General features: G+C 36.2%; 4 protein-coding genes across 5 annotated transcripts; 3 read left to right on the top strand and 1 right to left on the bottom strand.

The window, feature by feature from the left end:
- The first annotated feature begins 103 nt into the window (after positions 1-103).
- LOC111809385 (maspardin-like) lies at positions 104-17,410 on the top strand. Of its 2 annotated transcripts, XM_023695836.1 has the most exons (9): positions 104-114; positions 11,264-11,369; positions 11,638-11,763; positions 12,512-12,610; positions 13,282-13,424; positions 15,401-15,509; positions 16,211-16,318; positions 16,516-16,656; positions 16,752-17,410. In XM_023695836.1, exons 2-9 carry the CDS (start codon positions 11,292-11,294, stop codon positions 17,151-17,153), a joined length of 1,206 nt encoding a protein of 401 aa, XP_023551604.1. In that variant the 5' UTR covers positions 104-114; positions 11,264-11,291; the 3' UTR covers positions 17,154-17,410. The 2 variants fall into 2 exon arrangements, with proteins under 2 accessions (XP_023551604.1, XP_023551605.1); XM_023695837.1 differs by lacking the exon at positions 104-114 and having other exon boundaries at positions 11,138-11,369; positions 13,282-13,435; positions 15,448-15,509.
- Positions 1,721-4,288, top strand: LOC111809384 (geraniol 8-hydroxylase-like). Its single transcript, XM_023695835.1, has 2 exons — positions 1,721-2,837; positions 3,485-4,288. The coding sequence occupies exons 1-2, from the start codon at positions 1,866-1,868 to the stop codon at positions 4,106-4,108; spliced, it is 1,596 nt and encodes a 531-aa protein (XP_023551603.1). The 5' UTR covers positions 1,721-1,865; the 3' UTR covers positions 4,109-4,288.
- On the top strand, positions 7,660-9,678 carry LOC111808656 (ferruginol synthase-like). The gene is made up of 2 exons (XM_023694773.1): positions 7,660-8,597; positions 9,046-9,678. The coding sequence occupies exons 1-2, from the start codon at positions 7,662-7,664 to the stop codon at positions 9,676-9,678; spliced, it is 1,569 nt and encodes a 522-aa protein (XP_023550541.1). The 5' UTR covers positions 7,660-7,661.
- A 541-nt stretch (positions 17,411-17,951) lies between the features above and the next one.
- Positions 17,952-20,222, bottom strand: LOC111809388 (40S ribosomal protein S13-like). The gene is made up of 5 exons (XM_023695840.1): positions 20,073-20,222; positions 19,869-19,971; positions 19,674-19,782; positions 19,409-19,595; positions 17,952-18,271 (listed from the first exon to the last, which is right to left on the bottom strand). Exons 1-5 carry the CDS (start codon positions 20,093-20,095, stop codon positions 18,238-18,240), a joined length of 456 nt encoding a protein of 151 aa, XP_023551608.1. The 5' UTR covers positions 20,096-20,222; the 3' UTR covers positions 17,952-18,237.
- Between the last annotated feature and the right edge of the window lie 638 nt (positions 20,223-20,860).

Here is a 20,860-nt window from a genome sequence, read left to right as displayed (position 1 = left end):
ATAGATCAACAAACCCGTGCTCCACCAAGTCCCATAGCTCCTGCGATCTGAGCAAGGTCTTCATCTTGATGCTCCACCACTCATATTTCTCACCATTAAAGATTGGTAACAACGGTGCAGAGGAAGAAAAACCAGCTACTGCCATTTTTGTTTTGTGAAAGAAAATAATCACTCGCCCTCGTGTCGAACGAACTTGGCTCTGATACCAAAATTGTTGGAAAGAGGGATAGTGAAAGAGATAGGAATAGATAAAATAGATAGAAGCTGCAGTGCTTTATTAATGTCTACTGACTTGATGCTTAGAGGGTTACACAATTCCAGTATTTATAGCTAATACACTGAACCAGAAATAGTAAATCATGCAAATCTAGATAAATTCAAATCTACTAACAATCTCCTAAAATCTTGGTAGTTTGAATATTTGAATCATATCTCAACTACTTCAAATCATATCTTCATTTTGAATACTTTGAATCATATCTCAACAGGACATTCAGTGTGATCGTAGAGGAACCATACTAGAAAGAGATTAGAAAGGGCCTGAAAAAGAGAGCTAGTGAGTTATGGGCAACCATCAGTCTATACGTTGCTTGTGAGCCGCCAAGTACCAGTCTTGCAATAGTACTAGCGCAAAAGGATCAGTCCTTCACTTGCCATGAAGTTGACGATGATAGTCAGCGACATCCATTTGTTAGGTGACAAGGTGGAGAAGATTTTCGTCGCCAAGAAGTTCCTTCGAGCTGTTGCCCCAAGATTCATGCAAATTGTTACCTCCGTTGAGCAGTTCGGCGACCTCAAGAACATGTCAGTTGGGGAGGTCATTGGTTATCTAAAAGTCCATGAGGAGAGCTTTTGGGGCTACGAAGACAAAGAGGAGGAGAAATACCTCTTACTCACACATGAGCAGTGGCTCACACGGACGAAAAAGAAAGATGTGGTTGACTTTTCTTTTTCAGGTACAAGGGGACGTGACAACAGCCCTGACAAGGAAAACAAAGATTGTGGACGTGATCGCGTACATGGCCACAGACTTGGTGGCAGAGGAGATCAAGATAATACCTCACAAATTCATGACCATTCCAACCCCTAGAAGGATAAGAGTATGATCAACGGTTACTCTTGTGGAAAATACGGGCATTATGCGGCAGAGCACCGTAACAAGAAGCACGATGAGAAGACAAACCTCATGGTCACGGATGATGAAGAACCCGCATTAATGTTGGCCGAAAAAATGCCCAGCTTGTTGATGCTCAATGAAGAGAAGGTTACGGCGAACCCCTTCATAGATGGAGAAGACCAAGTGGAGACGAGCATGTGGTACCTAGATAACATTGAAAGACTATCAACGTCTTATAAAAACATCCATTGGCATTGACAACAAAAAAAAATAAAGAAGAAATCAATGGGTCAGAGAGAAAAAGGGAGAAAAAGGAAGGGAAGAACAAATTTAAGAAGAACCCAAAGGTTGCTTCAATCTATAAGTCTATGTGTTTTATCAAACTTATCATTACCTATAAGGCCATGTGTTTTATCAAACTTATCATTCCAACCAAGGGAGTCTAGAAGTAAACCTAAAAAGAAGGTTGAAAAACAGGTACATTACAACAAACGTGTCACGTTTTAACCCTTTCAATATTATATATAATACAAATTTATCATCATTTAATTTTAATATATAATTTTAAAAATTTAAAGAGATTTTTTTTCCTTAAACGGTACTGATTGATCCCACTGGAAGATGAGAGCAGAGCCAAAGATTCCTGATCTGTCTTATCTCCACCGAATTTCTACGGTGACCAAAACTCTGCCGCCCTTCGCCAACATTACAAAACTCCACCCAATTCTCCCTCTTTTGCCACTCCGCCATGGAAACCACCTCCAATTCTCTTCAAACCCTCATAGATTCCCTCAATTTCTTGCTCCCATGGCGGTGGATTCACGCCGCCGATAACCAATCCCGTCTCCTCTTCACCGTCTTTTTCGCCGGTCTACTAATTTTCCTCTATACTAAAGTTACGCGTCGGCGCGTGACTCTGCCACCAGGTCCTCTGGGAGTTCCTCTGCTCGGAAACCTGCCGTTTCTCGACCCGGAACTTCACACCTATTTCAGAGACTTGGGGCAGAAATACGGGCCAATTGTAAAGCTCCAATTGGGTAATAAGGTGGGTATAATCGTCAATTCACCCTCCGTGGCACGCGAGATTTTGAAAGACCACGATGTCACGTTCGCCAATCGTGACGTTCCTCAGGCTGGGAGAGCCGCCACGTACGGTGGTTCCGACATAGCTTGGACCCCATATGGAGCCGAGTGGCGAATGTTGAGAAAAGTTTGTGTGGTCAAGATGCTGAGCAACGCCACTTTGGAGTCCGTATACGATCTCCGCCGTAGAGAGGTCAGAAACACCGTCGCTAACCTGTACGGGCGAGGCGGGTCGGCGGTGAATGTTGGAGAACAGAGTTTTTTGACGATTTTCAATGTGGTTACGAGCATGTTGTGGGGTGGGATAATGGAGGGGGACCAGAGGGATAGCCTTGCAGCTGAGTTCAGAGAGACAGTTTCTGACTTGACTGAGCTACTTGGAAAGCCTAATGTTTCGGACTTTTTTCCAAGCTTGGCTCGTTTCGATCTCCAAGGCATTGAAAAGAAGATGCATAAGCTTGCTCACAAATTTGATACCATTTTCGAGAACATGATCAATCAACGATTGAAAATTGCCGGTGGGGAGGACGGCGAGAGTGCCAAGAGTAAAGATTTCTTGCAGTTCTTACTTGAGGTGAAAGATTCCGGCGACTCCAAAACTCCTCTCACCATCACCCACCTCAAAGCCTTGCTCATGGTAACACTCATTTTAATCCCTCTTTTTATGTTATATTACAAGTTTATTGTGCTTTAACTTGTATAATTTTTAATTGATTCCTTAAAACAAGTCGGTAAATTATGGATCTTAGATGTATTCAACGAGTCTATAGCTTTGACCAATCTTTGAAATTTCATCTTAATGGGATAGATCATTACAATGGTTGGTATTCAACCCGGAATTCCTAGTACGCGAGAGTGATCAGCTCGTGTTGGCTATGCCTCTGCCCTTTGTACACACTGCCCGTCGCTCCTACCGATTGAATGGTCCGGTGAAGTGTTCGGATTGCGGCGATGTGGGCAGTTCGCTGTCTACAATGTCGTGAGAAGTCCACTTAAACTTATCATTTAGAGGAAGAAGCCGTAACAAGAATTGTTAGTAGATCTAGTAGAATAGAGTAACTAGTAGAATTATTAGCAGACTTAGTACAATTAATGCCTAACCTATACAACCATTAGTAGTAGTTTACAAATTGTGACCAAATTTTAGGTTTGTGGACCAAATTTTAGGTTTGTGGACCAAGTGCTTTAATTGTGAAGATTGTCGGTGATTCTTTCACTTCCTTAACTTCTAGTTAATGTTTGTGGACAAAAATTTGAGAAATGGAAATGGGGTTGTGTGGGCAGGATATGGTGACTGGGGGGACAGACACATCGTCAAACACCATAGAGTTTGCGCTGGCAGAGATGATAAACAGCCCTGCAACTCTGAAGAAAGCACAGGAAGAAGTAGCTGCCGTGGTGGGAGAAGACAACATGGTGGAGGAGTCCCACATTCATAGTTTGCCATATTTAAAAGCCGTAATGAAAGAAACATTGCGTTTGCACCCAATTCTACCCCTGCTAGTGCCACACTCCCCAAGTGAGACCACCATCATCTCCAAATACACAATCCCAAAGGGCTCTCGAGTGTTCATCAATGTCTGGGCCATTCAGCGAGACCCCAACCAATGGGAAAATCCATTGGTGTTCGATCCGGAGAGGTTTCTGAACAACCAGAAGTGGGATTTCGGCGGGAGTGATTTTCGTTACTTCCCGTTCGGATCCGGCAGAAGAAACTGTGCAGGGATTGCCATGGCGGAAAGAACGTTCATGTACTTGCTTGCTACGCTCTTGCATTCCTTTAATTGGAAACTGGAAGAGGGTAAGAAACTGGAAATTGAGGAGAAATTTGGGATTGTTTTGAAGATGAAGACGCCTCTTGTTCTCATCCCGACGCCCAGACTATCCGACCCTACTCTGTATCAGTAAGCTTATCCATGGCTTCTGCTTCTGCCATTGTTGTTCCTTCAAACCTTACAATTTATACTCTATCTAAGTAACTATAGAATCAAGTTTACGATTAGGGGTTAGATGACGAACCTCTAATTGTTTTCATATGACAGCTTTATTATTACATATATGAACAAATCGTGACATATTAAACATGAACTTTACAATCATTAATCTAAATCCAATAAATTAAGAATACTTTGACTATAGTATGATTACTTGAACTATACGTTGAGACATAAGAGTGGATCAAGTTCAAGTATATAGTCAAAATGATCTATAGTATAGAGTACCTTATTCTGAGGACACTATGGATGCGGCCCACTTTTGTATATGATATAAACAATGTGATCACTAAATTGTACATGTGGAGACATGTGAGTGGGGGCGTCCTATGCAATGAGTATTGCATAAGATCGGACCATGAAGAAAACCACTCTCACTTTATAAAGTCGTTTACTGTTGAGACTGATTTTCTTTTCATTCGATAACCTAGGTAACTCGGTTTTAATCCTGAGCTAACCATGAACTCCTGTTTATTCGGAATTATCCTTAGATTTGCATGGGTGAGAGTGGCTCTAGTTCGCCGACTCAACAGGCCTCCCATTTCAGGGGTAAGACTGGGTGAATGGCTGGGGACGTGGGGTGCAAGACGGAATTCACTCCTACCCACTTTTAGGGATAGAAGAAAGGTAGTTCCCTTAAGCACTGACTCCAGGTCTTGAACAAGGGGCCCCACCCTCTCATTGGCCTGAGAGGGATTCGGTTTACTGGTTGGACCACAAACCAATTGTTCATTAGAGGATCAGTGAGACATAAGGAACAAGAAGTAACTTCAGGGGTAAAACGGTAAATTGACCCAGCTCTAGTTACGAACAACCTGTGAAGGATCGACTTACTAATCATGGTTATATCAAATGGACAGAAATATATCTATAGTGAGGGGAGTGCAACTACTAGGCTATAGTGGAGTGTCCTAGTAGTTAACGAATGTTGGTTAACAAGGTTAATGAGTTTAACCGGTTAATCTTGGATCGTTGGAGCCCATGATCTATAGGTCCATTAGGTCCCTCTGCTAGCTCATATCGGACTAAACCATAGAACAGTGTGACGAGTGAGTTCGAAGTGTTCGAATTCAAATTAGGGAATTGCGCCATATATATATGATATATTTAACCGCATTTTTGTTTTATTTACGAATTAAACAAAAAGAGAGAATCTGAGATATTTAAATAAGATTTAAATATCTTAATCAATTATGTGTCGGAATTGATTGAGATTGGCATTTGAATTAATATTAAATATTAATTAAATAGTTTAATTAATCACTTTAATTTGAAATTAATTATTCAAATTAATGGTTGTATTAAAATGAAAAAAGTCAAAATGTTGACTTCGTTTAATGGAAAAATCCATGTTAGTGGAATTTTGAGGTGTCAAAATTTGGTTTAACCAAACTTGCATACTTGCCAAATAAACCTCACAAGTTTGAGTGAAATTTTGAATGTCAAAATTTGGTTAACTCAAACATGCATGCTTCTTCACATAATCCCAAACATTTGAGTGGGATTTTGAGTGTCAAAATTTGGTGATCTCAAATTTGCATGAACATGCAAACATGACTCTTTAAATAAAGTGATCATGGTACACGGAAGGTCTTCTTCTTCTTGGTGAAAAACTTTGAGAAAAACTTTTCACAAACACTCACTTCATATATACAAAATCCCTCCCAAGTTTAGTAACTCATCGAATTCCACAATCCCGTTCTAAGGTTGGAGGATAGTGAAGAAGACACCAGTGGTGGTTCGAAACCGGTTCGTGAGGAAAAAGGAGTTTGAACTACAAAAGGTTAGTATTCAAACTCATTAAGTTTTAATACTTATGAACATACTAGTTATTTACTATAATTAATGTTGTAAAAGTGTCTAAGATTCAAATTGCTTTGTTATATTAACACCATCATTATTTATTATTTATTTATTATTTATTTTTTTTAGATAAATCAGAGGAATCAATTAAATTTTTTTAGATTTAACAGTATTTTTAGACAAGATATTTGGATTAATTTAACCTTATAACAGCTATCGCTTGAATTATTAAAAATATAATTCAAACAACCAACCAAACTTAGGAGTTAATGGTGTCTAATAAATTAATATGTCTGGAGGCAGACAAATTATCCCCAGTCATTATTACCTTTTAAATTAATAATTAAGAATATGATTGGTCATTTATTTTAGTATTTTAAAAATATAGTTAAATTACAAGTTGTTTTGTGTTTTTTTTTTTTTTTTAAATTAACTTAAAAAATGTTTAATATATTCTTACACTTTCAAATTTTTTATATAAAAAATTCCTAAAAATTAATTTTTTAAAAAAAAATAATTACTTTATTAAACATAAATTTAAAGCATATGTCAGACTAAAATTATAATTTAAAGATAAATTTAAATTTGAAGATTAAATTTATAATCTTATAAGAAAAATCGGTGTACGTCACATGTGCTTTTATGACGAATAAAACAAAAGTAGAGGACGTGTAGTGCCAGATATTTAGATATCTTTTAAATTATAAAATATTACATTTACGTAATCATTTATTTAAATTGGATAATGATTGTTGACAAAAAAAATTTTAAATTAAATTACAAAATTTAAAGTTTTTAATTTTAAATATTTTTAATTAAATAACTTTAAAAACTCAATTTCAAAATCTTAAATTTCATATCTAATTATTTTTTAACTATTTGAAATTTATAAATAAACTCAATTCAATTTATATAATTTTAAGAGATCATTCAAAACGTTTATATAAGAAATAGTTATAATTTAATCGCAAATTTATTCAACTTTAACAATATTTTTACACTTGTTAGTAATAAAATTAATTAAAAGTATCTTAACCAATTGGTTTCGCTTATTAACCCAGTATTTCAATAAATTTGTTACGACTAGGTCTCTTACAAAGTTGTCACATTAAATTTACTGTAGTAATAAAATTTGATTATATTATAATTTCGTTTATCTTTTTCCAACAAAAATTAAAAAAAGTAAATCAATCTTTGATTAAACAATAACTATTTGAAGAAAAAAAAACATGAACCGTTGTAAAAATATATCGACTTATGACTGCTCTATTAAATTAAATATTCCATATAAAGTCTAGACTTAAAAAGGATATAAGTTGCATATTGACTAAAATCATTAATTAATTAATTAATTAGTTATTAATTAACATGAGTTTGCTTAGAAAAATTGATTTTGAATAATTATACTAATCATTATTAATTATTTATTGTTCTTAATTTTGATGACGTTAATCTGACTAAGTATAATTTATTGATTTAAATTATAATTATAATTAATAATAATGGCCTATAATTAATTGATTTAAATTAGAATTAACAATAATTATTATTGTTTTATTTATATTTTTTCAAATATTTTTTTAATTTAGCTAAAAAAAAAACTCTATAAAAGGCTACTACTAGTTCGACATTTTCAAGTTGGACTCCAAATATCGGTAATTACAATGTCAATCTCTGCTTTCCTCTGCTCATTTTGGTCCCTTGATTCGGATGAAGTCAAACAAATTTCAACCGCCATTTTCTTAGTCTCCGTCGTCACTTTTGCTCTTTTCTGGTTCCGATCAAAAGTCCGGCGTCCCTCTTTGCCTCCGGGCCCCCGTGGCCTGCCGCTGGTCGGATACCTTCCATTTTTATTGCGAAATATCCACCGCACATTCGCCGATTTGGCCGAAATCTACGGCGCTGTTTTCAAGCTCAGGATCGGAAACAAGCTGTGCGTCGTTCTTAACTCCCCTTCCTCCATCAATGAAGCCTTCCGCCACCACGAAACTGTCTTCCCCAACCGAGATACCACCGTTTGTGCTCTTCTCTGCAGCTACGACGGCTCCGGCATTGTCTTCACCCAGGACGGCGACGATTGGAAGAAGCTGAGGAAAATCTTCGTCCGGAAAATGCTTAGCAAATCATTTCTCGATGCGTCTTATTCTGTCCGAAGACAAGAGGTGAGAAAAGTGATTAAAGGCGTGTTTGAATCGGCCGGAACCCCAATAGACATCGGCAAAGTGGGTTTCCTTGCTACTATGAAATCGGTTTTGGCAATGACATGGGGCGACTCCGGGCGGCTGATCGGAGAGGATGGGATTGATTTGGATGTTAAGTTCAGGGCAGTGATGGATGAACTGGCGGTGCTGCTTGGAACTCCTAATTTGTCGGATATTTTCCCGATATTGGGTTGGTTTGATTTGCAGGGAATTGCGAGTAGAACGAAGAAGGCGATGCGTGTTTGTGATGAGATTCTGAATACCGCCATTGAAGAACAGAGGAAGACGGGAGGAAATGGTGTGGTAAAGGGAGGATATTTGCAGTTGCTGTTAGAGCTCGAGGACGACCAAGATAATTCAAACCCCATTACAGATGACCAACTCAAGGCCTTGCTATTGGTACGATTTTAACTCGACTTAGTAGAATAAGTTACTAATTTATGGACTAATTTATGGAGTAAATTGAGTAGAATCGATAGCACTAAATAGATAACTAACTTATGGAATAATTATAATTGTCCGTAGATTTAATATAATAAGTTACTAATGAATAAACTCCAATAGAATTGGTAGTAGTTGACGAGGATGGTTGGGAGAAAGTCTAAGATCATCTATAAGTAAGGATATTATGAGGCTTTTTGAAGTCACAAGAGTTTATGCTCAAAATGGACAAACCATTGTGGAGGTTAGTAGTCTTTAACCGTTACTAAATTTTTGGTATTAAAAAAAATTTGGAAGCTAGTTAGTGTTTTCTACGTGTATGTTCACAACAAATACAACCGTTGATGCTCATATTTGGCTACACCAATCGAGTTATTAAGGACATGTCATTTGTGTATGGTAACAGGACATGGTCATTGGTGGAACCAAAACAACAGTGACAACAATTGAGTGGGCGATGGCGGAGCTAATGCAGCATCCAAACACAATGAAGAAAGTGAAAGAAGAGCTAAGAGAAGTGGTGGGTTTAGACGCAGCAGCAGAAGAATCTCACATGCCCAAATTAAGCTTTCTAAATGCAGTGGTCAAAGAGACGATTCGTTTACACCCACCTATATTTCTCTTGGTGCCTCGTAGCCTCACCAGCACAATCACCCTTGAGGGCTACTCCATCCCAAAGGGTTCCGCCATGTATTGCAACATTTGGGCCATTCTAAGAGACCCTAAAGTTTGGGAGAACCCCTTAAAGTTCATGCCAGAAAGGTTCTTGAATGAAGGTGGTGGGAAATACGAGCTTGGTGGGAGTGCCATGGAGTTCAGCCCGTTTGGATATGGCAAGAGGTCATGTCCAGGGATCCCTTTGGCTGAGAGGATGTTGATGCTCATATTGGCGTCGTTGTTGCATGCTTTTGAGTGGGAATTGCCTCAACATTCAGTGCTTGATTTCGATGAGAAGTTTGGAGTTGTCAACAAGAAGTTGAACCCTTTGGTTGCTATTCCTACGCCAAGGCTATCCAATTTGGACCTCTATTTGGTTTGAATAACGTATTAGTGTGCAAGTAATTTTAAATTTAGTAAAAATAAATCATAATGTTTGGTGTATGAATATTAGATTGTTGTGATTTGGCTATATGATGATCGAAGTATACAAGCATTATGATCGGGCAGAAGAAACAAGTAGGCTTCAATCTTGTCCCGTTATAATGGTTGGATGCAACGATCACTATTTATTTGTAAACGCTCTCTCCCCAGCGGTGGGTCCAAATCAACAAGTTGGTGGCAGGAACTACCTAGATGACCCACCCGAATTTTCACATAAGGATTAACCGCATGAAACTTCGATGGGTTGTACTCAAGCCATGAACTATCACTAACTGATACGAAAGTTGAAGCGTGCTTGCATTTAATGAAATTCATGTAAAAATAGAAGAACAATAGGAGCACAATTTACAAATTGATAACCGAGTTCATAAAAATATAAGGTATGAGAAATACAAGCCACTTATCTATCTCGATCCCTAAAACCCTGCAGTTTAGGCATGCTCTTGATCGCTCTATCTAACCTTCATTTGAAAAAATAAGTAACTTGCTTATAGTTTTCTTAGTTCTTTCCTAAATCTTATTTTTATTGATCCATTCGTCGTGTCTTATTCATACTTACGAGTACATTCCTAAGTTATATATANAAAAAAAAAAAAAAAAAAAAAAAAAAAAAAAAAAAAAAAAAAAAAAAAAAAAAAAAAAAAAAAAAACAGAAACTATAAAATTCTTTTCTCTTTGACCTTATTGAGCCATCAATTCTCACATATCAATTCTTCTAAGCTCATCTTTTTTAGAGGGTTTGTTTGTAAGGTTCTAAGGGTTTCTTGTTTACATATTCTACCAGTCCCTTTCATCATCGTTATCATCATCATAGACTTATAGCTAGTAGGCCCTCCAAGCGCAACCCCACCGTTTTAAGGGTTTCTTTCCATTTCTTGTTTAAACAAAAAAAATTTCTATTTCAATAGTTTTTGTTACCATGAATTTAACGAATATCTTTATTAAATAAATAAGAAAGAAATTTTTTTTTTTAAAAAAAAAAAAAAACTTCCAAAACGTGGAAGATAAAACAGGCCCATTTAATCAGGTAAGAGCATCCGGCCCAAGCCCAATACTTACCATTTTCTTTTTTTTGAAAAGAAAAAATCCATTTTTTACTCTTTAATTTCGATTTTGCCCTATATTCTGTAAACATTATTGGATCAACTTTCCTAAAAAGTAACAAATAAACATTTTTATAATCAGAGGGGCTAAAAATAAGTTTTTCAAAAAATGGAAGACAGTAAATAAATAAATAACTGGGGAGGAAATTGAAAATATAAAAAGTTGGAGGAGTGGTTTGATAAGAAGAAAGTATCCCAATCATAATAAATTAACAAATTTGGGGGATATTCAGAAACGAGAAGAATAAAAAGGTGTAAAAAGCAAATGCAAGAGGCGGTTAAAGGAAAGGGGGAAGGGGTTTTGTTGTGAAAAAAGAATGATAGGTTTGGAAGAGTGGGCCCACCCATCTGGCTTTCGCTTCGCTAGCTATCAACCCGAATTCCTCCTTCCAATAAAATCCAAGAATTTCTGAGAGGAAGAACAGAGAGGTTTTAGAGCTTTCAAATTATGGGAATCAAAGGCGTCTCCTCGGCGCCCGGCGATTTCATCTACTTCAAATCTCAGGTCCCTCTTCACCGGATTCCTGTAAGTTTCTCTATCGATTTTCTCCTCCGATTTCGAATTCGTAGGGTTTTCTTTATCCCCTGTGATTCTACAATTACTTGCATTGATTTCATTCGACGACTTTGTTTTCTCCTTTGTTTTTGTCCAATTATGATAGTTATTGATGTACGAAGGTTTCCGGATAGCTGTTTTTGAGTTTAGGAGTGAGGATTTTCTTTTCTGTTGCGGTTTTAGGTTTCACTCGGCTTTCTTTTGATTCTTATTCAGATGATTATGTCTACTCTTGCAGATTGGCACCAAACAATGGCGATACTATGATTTTGGTCCGAAAGTTGTACCGCCTCTTATCTGTCTTCCTGGAATAGCGGGGACGGCAGATGTCTATTACAAACAAATTATGTTTTTGTCAATGAAGGTACTGCTGCTTCACGTTGATATTTTCACCAAAAAAGTATATATATATATATATATATATATTTGAAATATGTTGGGAGTCTATTCCACTGTCCCCGTCCTCGATTGCTATTTCGATTCGTGGTCTTCTATTTCAGTGTTTTCCGCTGCTCTGTCGAGATCAGAGAACATCAACTATGTAGGGTGTTTATTTTATGCTATCCTTCAGATTTACTGTCGGCATGAGCTAGAAATGCTCCTCAAGTATCAATGCAATTGGTCCTGCATTTTTTCCTTCCCTTGTAGAGAAAAGAATTTAGTATAATAAAGCCATTAGGCTAATGTCTCTGGGCAGTGTATACCGCTGCACACTAGGTTGTTAATGCCATAAGCATTTTAAGTAAAGCCGCCCTAGAATGACCTTTACCTATTCCTTACGAGCTCAACCCTTTCTCCTGTTGTGCAAACAGGTCTCTGCGTAGATTATGGCTTATGATAACTTGACTGTAGATACCTTTACCCAAATCAATTAATTTTGAAGTAGATAACGTTTGTGTCAAGAAATTTCATCCTGCATAATAATATGGAATTGCTGCTATCTGAGTGGCATTATTGAATTTATGGATTTCACGTATATATTTTCTTTCTTTTTCTTTCTTTTAGTTTTTGCTCGTGAATCTAAGGTGTTCTGTTATTACCATTACTTCTGAAGTTGTGCATTCAAATATATTGGGCGAATATTGCTGAATTACATCATTTCTTACATACAGGGTTATCGGATAATTTCTGTTGATATTCCACGTGTATGGAATCATCAAGAGTGGATTCAAGCATTTGAAAAGTTCTTGGATGCTATAGATGTTCATCATGTAAGGTTTTTGCTTATGTCAATCTCATAATGTTATTTTATTTTCCTTTGTCTTTCTTGTCATAAATACAACTCTTTTCTATTCTCTTGTATATTATCTGACTCATATTTTATTTTCTGTGTGAATGGGTGCATTTGCTGAGGTTGTTATATTTAAGTTGAAATAGCTAAGCTGTGATTTAGAAACAAAATTTTGCCGAACATGAACCACTATTTAGGATTTGTTATGATACATAGCCATAAACCTATGAGCGGAGTAGAAATATTTCTAGGTTCCATAAAGTTGAGCAGATTTTGATTTTAGAATGTATGAAAAGGAAAATTTTTGTAACACCAACTTCAGCTTATGAGTATCATTTGAATTTGGTTATTTATAATGTAATATAATGGATTTGGCTTATCCTAATGACCTCTAAAAAATTTGCATGATTAACTTTCTTGACTGATTTCATCTGTGATAGATTTGATATGGGGACAAAGTGACAATTTTGTATGATGATATAGTAGACGTCTTCTATGATGATAGCAGGTCTCTTCTGCTTCTGTTAATCAATTTGGTATAATAGATACTGACTTTATTGTTCATTATTGCAACTTATATACAATATTCATGGTTTTGAAATGATTGGCAAACTAAAGACTTCTAAAGCTTAACAGCTGTGCTTTTAACAGATACATCTCTATGGCACTTCACTCGGGGGCTTTCTAGCACAACTTTTCGCTCAACATCGGCCAAGACGTGTTAAATCTTTGATATTATCTAATTCGTTTATCGAGACTAAAAGTTTTTCTGCAGCAATGCCATGGGCTCCAATGTACGCTCCTGGTGCCATTTCTTTTCTTTCTAAATTTATTTTATTCATTACTGAGTACAGATTTATGAGATCTATAACTTTTGTTATTATGTAAGTTATTGATGCCAAAATATTTTCTATGCTACTACCATAGTCTCTGCTACTATAAACTTGGAAATGCAATTTTGGACAAATTAGATATGTTCCTATCTTGTCGAGTGGAGAAACTTGAGACTTTTTCCATCGATAAAATTTCAAGTATAAGAGAAGGACAACCACAAGGGAAGGGAGCTTACATGAAATGTCCGATTCTCATTCCTAAGTTTGTAGGGTTACAAAACGATTTGGAAAGAATGCATCATTTAGATGCCACAAAATTTGACGAAGTTGTAGATTTCTTCCTAATCTCTAGATGCTTCCCTGAAAATCCTATGGTTCCTCCAAAATCACATTTCCTAAAGAAAAGTTTTGTGGCATTGGACCACAAGCCCCATTTTCCTCTAAGATGAAATCCACATGGAAATTGCTCAAGTTCCTTTGCCAGAAAGCGGGAACACCAGCTAATTGCAAGTAACGGAAGCTTCTTCTGAAAACTAATTTTACAAGGACAGTGGCGAAAACAGTGGGCTTGTCTTTCAGACTGTTTCTACGAAGGTTTGCCAAATAGAAATTAGGGCTAGATAAGGATAGCCATTTTTAGCATTTCTGCCGTGTATAATTTCCCCGAAGCTTCTTTTCCGAGGAATAAATTTAATTGATTTTTTGGGCATTTTCGGCTTGTCTTTCAGACTGTTTCTACGAAGGTTTGCCAAATAGAAATTAGGGCTAGATAAGGATAGCCATTTTTAGCATTTCTGCCGTGTATAATTTCCCCGAAGCTTCTTTTCCGAGGAATAAATTTAATTGATTTTTTGGGCATTTTCGGCTTGTCTTTCAGACTGTTTCTACGAAGGTTTGCCAAATAGAAATTAGGGCTAGATAAGGATAGCCATTTTTAGCATTTCTGCCGTGTATAATTTCCCCGAAGCTTCTTTTCCGAGGAATAAATTTAATTGATTTTTTGGGCATTTTCTGCTTCCAGATTATCTCCATTTTGTGATACTAATAGATGCCAAAGAATAACGATTTACATGATAAAATGCCTGGCAGGACTATATACTAGCCATGTTCTAATCTCTCTCTGATTACACAGCTGGAAGTTTTGAATCTCGAATCAAACAGTCTATTCAACTTCTGAGCATCTTGATCAGCCCTATTGTAGCAGATACTTCCAACACATTGCTGGCTGGAGGATGTTTTAAACTGCTTATGTGGGCCCTGCGAGCCTCTCCTTTAGTGAGCCATTTAAAAACTAGTCATCGTTGGTTGCATTTACAGAATAATATTTTTGCCAATTCCTATCTGAGAAGGCTAAAAAAGCACCAGCCTGAAGGGAATGCATTCTGATGTGTGTCCCTGGGCTTTTGTTGATCCCCTATCACATTTTGGACCTCCATCCTATCTGGAATTTTCTGTACCCATGAAGGTGGAGACCTCTATAACTCTTTGGAAAGCAATGCTACGATCTTTCTATCCTTTATCCCCAAACCTCCGTTTTTGGAACATAAATCCTCGTGTGCGTTGATACACGGGAGATTCTGTATAACCATTTTCACTCTCAAGTTGCAATATCTGATCTGAAAGTGAAGGCATTGGCACACTTTACTTTATATTATACAATGGATTTAATACTGGCGACTTGGGCATATATATTTATTTCCTTTGCCCTTTCCATCTCCCTCAACTTTTTTCAACTCTCTCCAGAGAGTGTTCTGCTTTATTTTGTCCAATTTTTGTAGCCTTAGCTTTAATGCTGTAACAATATGTTGCTGACGTACCCTAAATTTGTAAATTACATGTTCCCGATCCAAAATCTTTCATTCAAATTTTTTGTTGTTATTCAGTATAAAATTTTCCTTCAATATTAACTCGCATGATTTTGGTATTGCTTTATGCAGTGTTAGTTGGGCCCCATCTTTTTTGCTGAAAAGGTATGTCTTAACAGGAATTCGTGATGGTCCGCATGAACCTTTTATCGCCGATTCTGTAGACTTTGTTGTTTCTCAGGTACTTCGAAGTTTGAAACCTTATTTTTAGTTAACTATTATCATGGTTTTTAATTATTAGTATCATTTATTTGATAAGATTGATTTTATGAAGCGTACTCAACTTTTCTTTTTAGCATTTAGCATCCATTTTGGCAAGTTAGTGATGTTGGGTTGGTTTCTGGTTCTGAAAACAATGCAACCATCTCAATTAAGCAGTTCATGTCTTAAACCTTTAGTCGCAAGTTTTTATTCCTCCTCCACTCTTTAAGAAACTATGTGTTGCTTGGGATCTTTCTCTCGCTCTCTCTCTCTCTCTTCCCCTCACAGTTCAGTTGGCAATGGATTAGTTCTATATGGTTCTCTATTTCTTGTGGATGTCAATATATTAGTAATTCCAATGAAGTATGTTGTGGATCCCTAATATTCTGTGTCATGGTATTAGCTCCCAGTATAAAAGTTGCATTTACAATAATGTTGTTGAACCTTCTCAGCTGTAGTTACCAAGTTCTCCGAGATTTTTGGTCCCTTATCTACATATAGACACCTCTTATGGATACATTAGCAGCTTTATTATTTGTGATATGAATTGTATGTATGTTCCTCTCTTCACCTTTAGGGCCTCATTTTTTTCTCAGTTAAAGATGATGGTACTTGTGCAGATTGCTTATACAATTTGATTGACTAGTTCCTTTAGCCCTGAATTTAATATCATCAGTTCAGGTGGAAATGCTTTCTAGAGAAGATTTGGCTTCAAGGCTGACCCTAACAGTTGATGATGCCTCAGTTGGACCTCTTCTTCTTCCAGATTCGTCTATTACCATAATGGATGTATGCCTTCTATACTTCCGATATATTCGTTAGTTTCTATTTGTAATTTGATGTCCTGATTAGATGATGCTATGTGCTTTTAACTTGATAATTCTGCCTATTAGCATTGAAAGTTTTATGTAAGGTGATTGAATAGCTTGTTTTCTGCCTCACTTTGTCTTTTTTTTTTCCATGACACGGTTACCTGACCCTCAAAGACAAATGACTATTGTGCGGTTCCACTGCAACTCAAAGATCAACTGAATGAAAGATATTCTGAAGCCAGAAGAGCATACTTGAAAACAGGGGGCGATTTCCCATTTCTTTCACGCCCTGATGAAGTAAACTTGCATCTTCAGGTAAATATGACGCCCAGTACTGCTTCTTTTTCTTTTTCTTTTTCCATTTTTACATTCATATGTGCTCCCATCTTATCTTAAATGGTCTTTGACAGCTGCACTTGAGACGTGTTGGGGTAGAAGCACGGCCAGATTTAGTTCAGGTTGTCCCAAAAGCAGATAGTGATAGTGGTCCTAGTGAAAAGAAGGATGAAAGAGGTGGTGATGATGATACACACGAGGATGACAATGAACGCAATGGAAGTTCACCTTCCGAAAACGAGACACCTCCAGCCCCAGAGAGTTCTGAATCTCATAGTATAGAGGATCGTCTACTTGTCAATGCTGAAGCTTGTTATTTGGCTAATGTGATGCTTTTATCTACTCACGGAGAAAATAAAGTGCTCGTGGCAGTATTACTACTACATTACATTCAGATGATTTATGTAGGTTGTTTGATGCTAGGCATGAAGGATGCTGGTTCAAGTCACCTGTTGTCATTCATACCGAACTGGTAGGAGTAGTAGACTGGTATGCTGCACATAGTCTTGGGTATCAACGTTTTCTGGTGCTCAATGTCGTCACGTGTTTTGTTTGTTTCACGCTGCCTCTAAATTCATTTGATTTTTTTTTTTCTTTCACATTTGTGAACCTTATTTGCTGTAAATTTTAATTCCCATGTCCTTTATTTCACTATTGCTGAAATATTGTAGCTCTTGGATAATCGGCAGTCATCAAAACAACATATATTAGAAGTGTTCCTCGATGAAGTGTACATTTCCATTGTTTTTCTTCTGGACTGTCATGAATTATTAAAAAAAAAGAAACAGAAAAGAACTATACAAAATTGATCAATAGTTCCAAAAATGGTGCAAAATTTAACTGCTTGGATGTAGGATTTTTCATCATATTGATAATTATATAAATAGACAACCTTGAGGCGTTAAATGGTGTGCCAACCTGGCAAGAATTGGTAGTCGTGCATCAAGAACAAAATGGGGCAGACTTCAGAATTGGTTGTCATGTATCAAGAACTCGTTAATAATTTTCGTTATAATCATAGAAAACCCTTTTATGAATAATTCAACAAAATCCATATAATTCTGAATCCAAAAACAAAATATCAAAATATTTTTCACAAGGATAGTTAACATAGGTGGGTTCGGTTGTTTCCTCAAAAGATCAAAGTAGTGCATGTCCATAAGAAGAATACTTGTGCTAGATTGATGGTTTCGATCGTATTGGCCATCAAAAGAAAAAATCCAATGCGCTTTCTTCAAACTTGCCTCAAGAAATTTATTAAAAGATCCACCATCTAAGCAACACCGTGTTTACTGGTTTTCTTTTCAAATCTGGCTAAATAAGTCTACAGATTCCATACTAAATAAAAACAGAAGTCAAAATTGATGTCATAAATAAAAATTAAGTCACAACTCTCACTAAATCACCTGACCTCACAAATGACTGAAGTCGATCACAGATTGAAGCTACAGATTCCATAAATAAAAACCAACTCACAACTTTCACTGATCCACCTGACCTTACAACGACTGAGTCGATCACAGATGGAGTCATATAGCCACCAATCACTCTAACTGAAAATTATGCAACCAGGGTGCTGGCAGTTGTTGACTCACTGCAACGAAAAACAAATGTTATAAAGCAGTTGATAATCAATCATGGACACATGTAAGCATATCATGAAATACCATATGTCTACACTTTTCTTAAGAAGCCTATATCCAACAATTCATAAAAGGAAAGAATCCAAGAAAGGCAAGTACACCAGTTATGGACCCATGAGGGGTAATCTTCATCAAAAGTTGAATCTAACCAAAAGTTCGAAGTTACAGAAAAATTAAAGCTGGATGAAAACAAAGGTCTAAATCCTAATTTAGTCAATAAGCTTTGGACGTTTTAACTATAATCTTGAACACAAATAAAAGAAAATTGCATCCAGCCCTTGATAATAAAACCACATATTGCAAATTTGATATCCACTCTGTTAAACATAGCAGAGAGAGTAGAAGTCCACTCATTTCATATGGTACATGAATATGTGACTTAAAACACAAGCCTAAAGGGAAAATTCATCAAAAGTTGAAGCCAACCAACTTTGCAATGATTGATTAGCAACTGGTTATTAAAAATAGTTGGCAGATTCAGAGAAACTGAACTCACATGAAAACAAAGGTCTAAATCCTAATTTAGTCAATAAGATTTGTACATGCATAAGCAGAACTCCCTATTGCACAAGTAAAATTTGAGGCCATCCATTTCCAAATTTGATATTCACTCTGTTAAACATAGCAGATAGAGGTATGCCGAACAAACCCCAAATTCTTTTTAAAAAAATGCTAACAAATCCACACTACTTTCCCTTGGATAACAAACAAAATATTCTTCTTTTCTGTTTCTTTCAAATTCTTTCTTCTTGTCAGATGTTTGAGTAATAGTTTGTGAGCCATAGCACATGTCAACATAAAATTTTATCTGGTCATATAAGTTAAATGATTCTCGATCAGTTAGATAAAGTAATAAGAACCCAAACTATAGACCAGGCTTAATACCAGGAGCTTCGGTGCAGGATAGTTCAAAATTAGAATGAAAATAGTTATAGTACAAAAAAGAATCTAAATTAATCATTTGATAGTTTCAAAATAAAGCACCACATCAAAGATAATCCATAACCATGAACTACATTCTTTAGATTGATCATATGAAATGTGGAATGACTCTCAGTCTAACCAAACAGCATACGAAGTAAACTTACTATTTCCAAACTGGTGGAAGCTTCTTGGTTTTCTTGTAGTAGCGAGCAAGTCTGTGGATTCTGCTCTCCACAAGAATCAATCTGAACTTGGAGTCCTTGTCCTTCCTGTTCCTCTCCAAATGCTTGCGGATGGAGACAGCTTTCTTGATTAAGTGATACAGATCCTCTGGAATCTCCGGTGCGAGCCCTACAGAGACAAGAATGCTCGTAAACAAACAAAAATCCCAGACGCAAACGTCAAGCAAGATATGGAAAAGAAGAATACCATGGGCCTTAAGAATACGCAAGATTTTGCTCCCAGTAACACTTCTGACCTGAGCGATACCGTGAGAATCACGAAGAATCACACCAATCTGAGAAGGGGTTAAGCCCTTCTTCGCNAAAAAAAAAAAAAAAAAAAAAAAAAAAAAAAAAAAAAAAAGACTCAGAACTTTCCCACAGCATTCACTATCAGGCAAACAGATAATAAGAGTGTCAAGAAATCACGTACATCAGTAGAAGAGATCTTGAGCCAACTCGGCGGCGTCCTCTTGTAGGGCAATGCAGAGGCAGAAATACCCTTACTGTAAATGCAAAAATGGAGTCAATGTTGTAAATAGTTTCATCCATATTCAACAAATGAAATCGAATTGAATCAGAAACAAATGGGGGATTAGAAACAAACCCACGACTGTGCATACGACCCATGGTTATCGTCTACGGCAGCGTAACTCTGATGGCCCTAGTTCTCAGTTCGACAAGAGCTGCTCTTCCGCGACGGCCGAATAACCAAAACCCTAGAAGGCCTTCGCAGAGCCTTTTATACTGTCACTGGAATGTGATCGGTCTGTAGCTCCAAGTATTGGGCTTTCATTTTGAAGCCCACATTTACATCACCGCTCCTTATTTATTTATTTTTAAAATATACATTTAATTTTATTTCAATTGAATAATTATATATGAAGTTTTGTTTTAAAAAATTATTAATTGTATTTTCAAAACTTCAAAATAATAATAATAATAATAATAATAATGAGCAAATTCGTTTTATATTATTTCATTTTCGTCTTTATATTTTGAATTTCATTTTATTAAAAATTAATTTTAATTTTCTTTAATAAAATTTAAATTTATAATAGACTAACCTACGTAAGTTAATATAAAATTTTATTATATGTATTTGCCATCGGTAGTGCATTAATATTAAAATAATAATAATAAATCCATTGCTTAAAAGGTAATTATAATAATTATTGATTAGACACCCTACATGCTTACAAAATTTCCAATCATAATTAAATTATGCTAAATTTACAATTAATTCAACTTTATATAATAAAGTGTTAGGTTTATGACATAGCTTATTGGGTCCCAAACTTTATTATTAAATCTAAACAAATTTTATTATATTAATATGAAATTCTATTAATTTTTAATTTTTAAAAAATACCACCGAAAGTTATAGTATCTCAA

The sequence above is a fragment of the Cucurbita pepo genome, chromosome LG13 (genome assembly GCF_002806865.2).
Source record: "Cucurbita pepo subsp. pepo cultivar mu-cu-16 chromosome LG13, ASM280686v2, whole genome shotgun sequence".
In the NCBI taxonomy this organism is placed as follows: Eukaryota; Viridiplantae; Streptophyta; class Magnoliopsida; order Cucurbitales; family Cucurbitaceae; genus Cucurbita; species Cucurbita pepo.
Note: the sequence above shows the minus strand (reverse complement) of the source record. Positions and strands in the feature narration are given on the sequence as shown.

Coding starts and splice junctions, on each gene's coding strand:
- LOC111809388 (XM_023695840.1), bottom strand. CDS start 20,095: ATGGGTCGTATGCACAGTCGTGG. Junction 19,596..19,673: donor GCGTATTCTTAAGGCCCATG/GTATTCTTCTTT, acceptor TTGTCTCTGTAG/GGCTCGCACCGGAGATTCCA. Junction 18,272..19,408: donor CTTCCACCAGTTTGGAAATA/GTAAGTTTACTT, acceptor TTTTCGTTGCAG/TGAGTCAACAACTGCCAGCA.
- LOC111808656 (XM_023694773.1), top strand. CDS start 7,662: ATGTCAATCTCTGCTTTCCTCTGCTCATTTTGGTCCCTTGATTCGGAT. Junction 8,598..9,045: donor AACTCAAGGCCTTGCTATTG/GTACGATTTTAA, acceptor GTATGGTAACAG/GACATGGTCATTGGTGGAAC.
- LOC111809385 (XM_023695836.1), top strand. CDS start 11,292: ATGGGAATCAAAGGCGTCTCCTCGGCGCCCGGCGATTTCATCTACTTC. Junction 13,425..15,400: donor GCAATGCCATGGGCTCCAAT/GTACGCTCCTGG, acceptor TGCTTTATGCAG/TGTTAGTTGGGCCCCATCTT. Junction 15,510..16,210: donor TAGACTTTGTTGTTTCTCAG/GTACTTCGAAGT, acceptor TCATCAGTTCAG/GTGGAAATGCTTTCTAGAGA.
- LOC111809384 (XM_023695835.1), top strand. CDS start 1,866: ATGGAAACCACCTCCAATTCTCTTCAAACCCTCATAGATTCCCTCAAT. Junction 2,838..3,484: donor ACCTCAAAGCCTTGCTCATG/GTAACACTCATT, acceptor TTGTGTGGGCAG/GATATGGTGACTGGGGGGAC.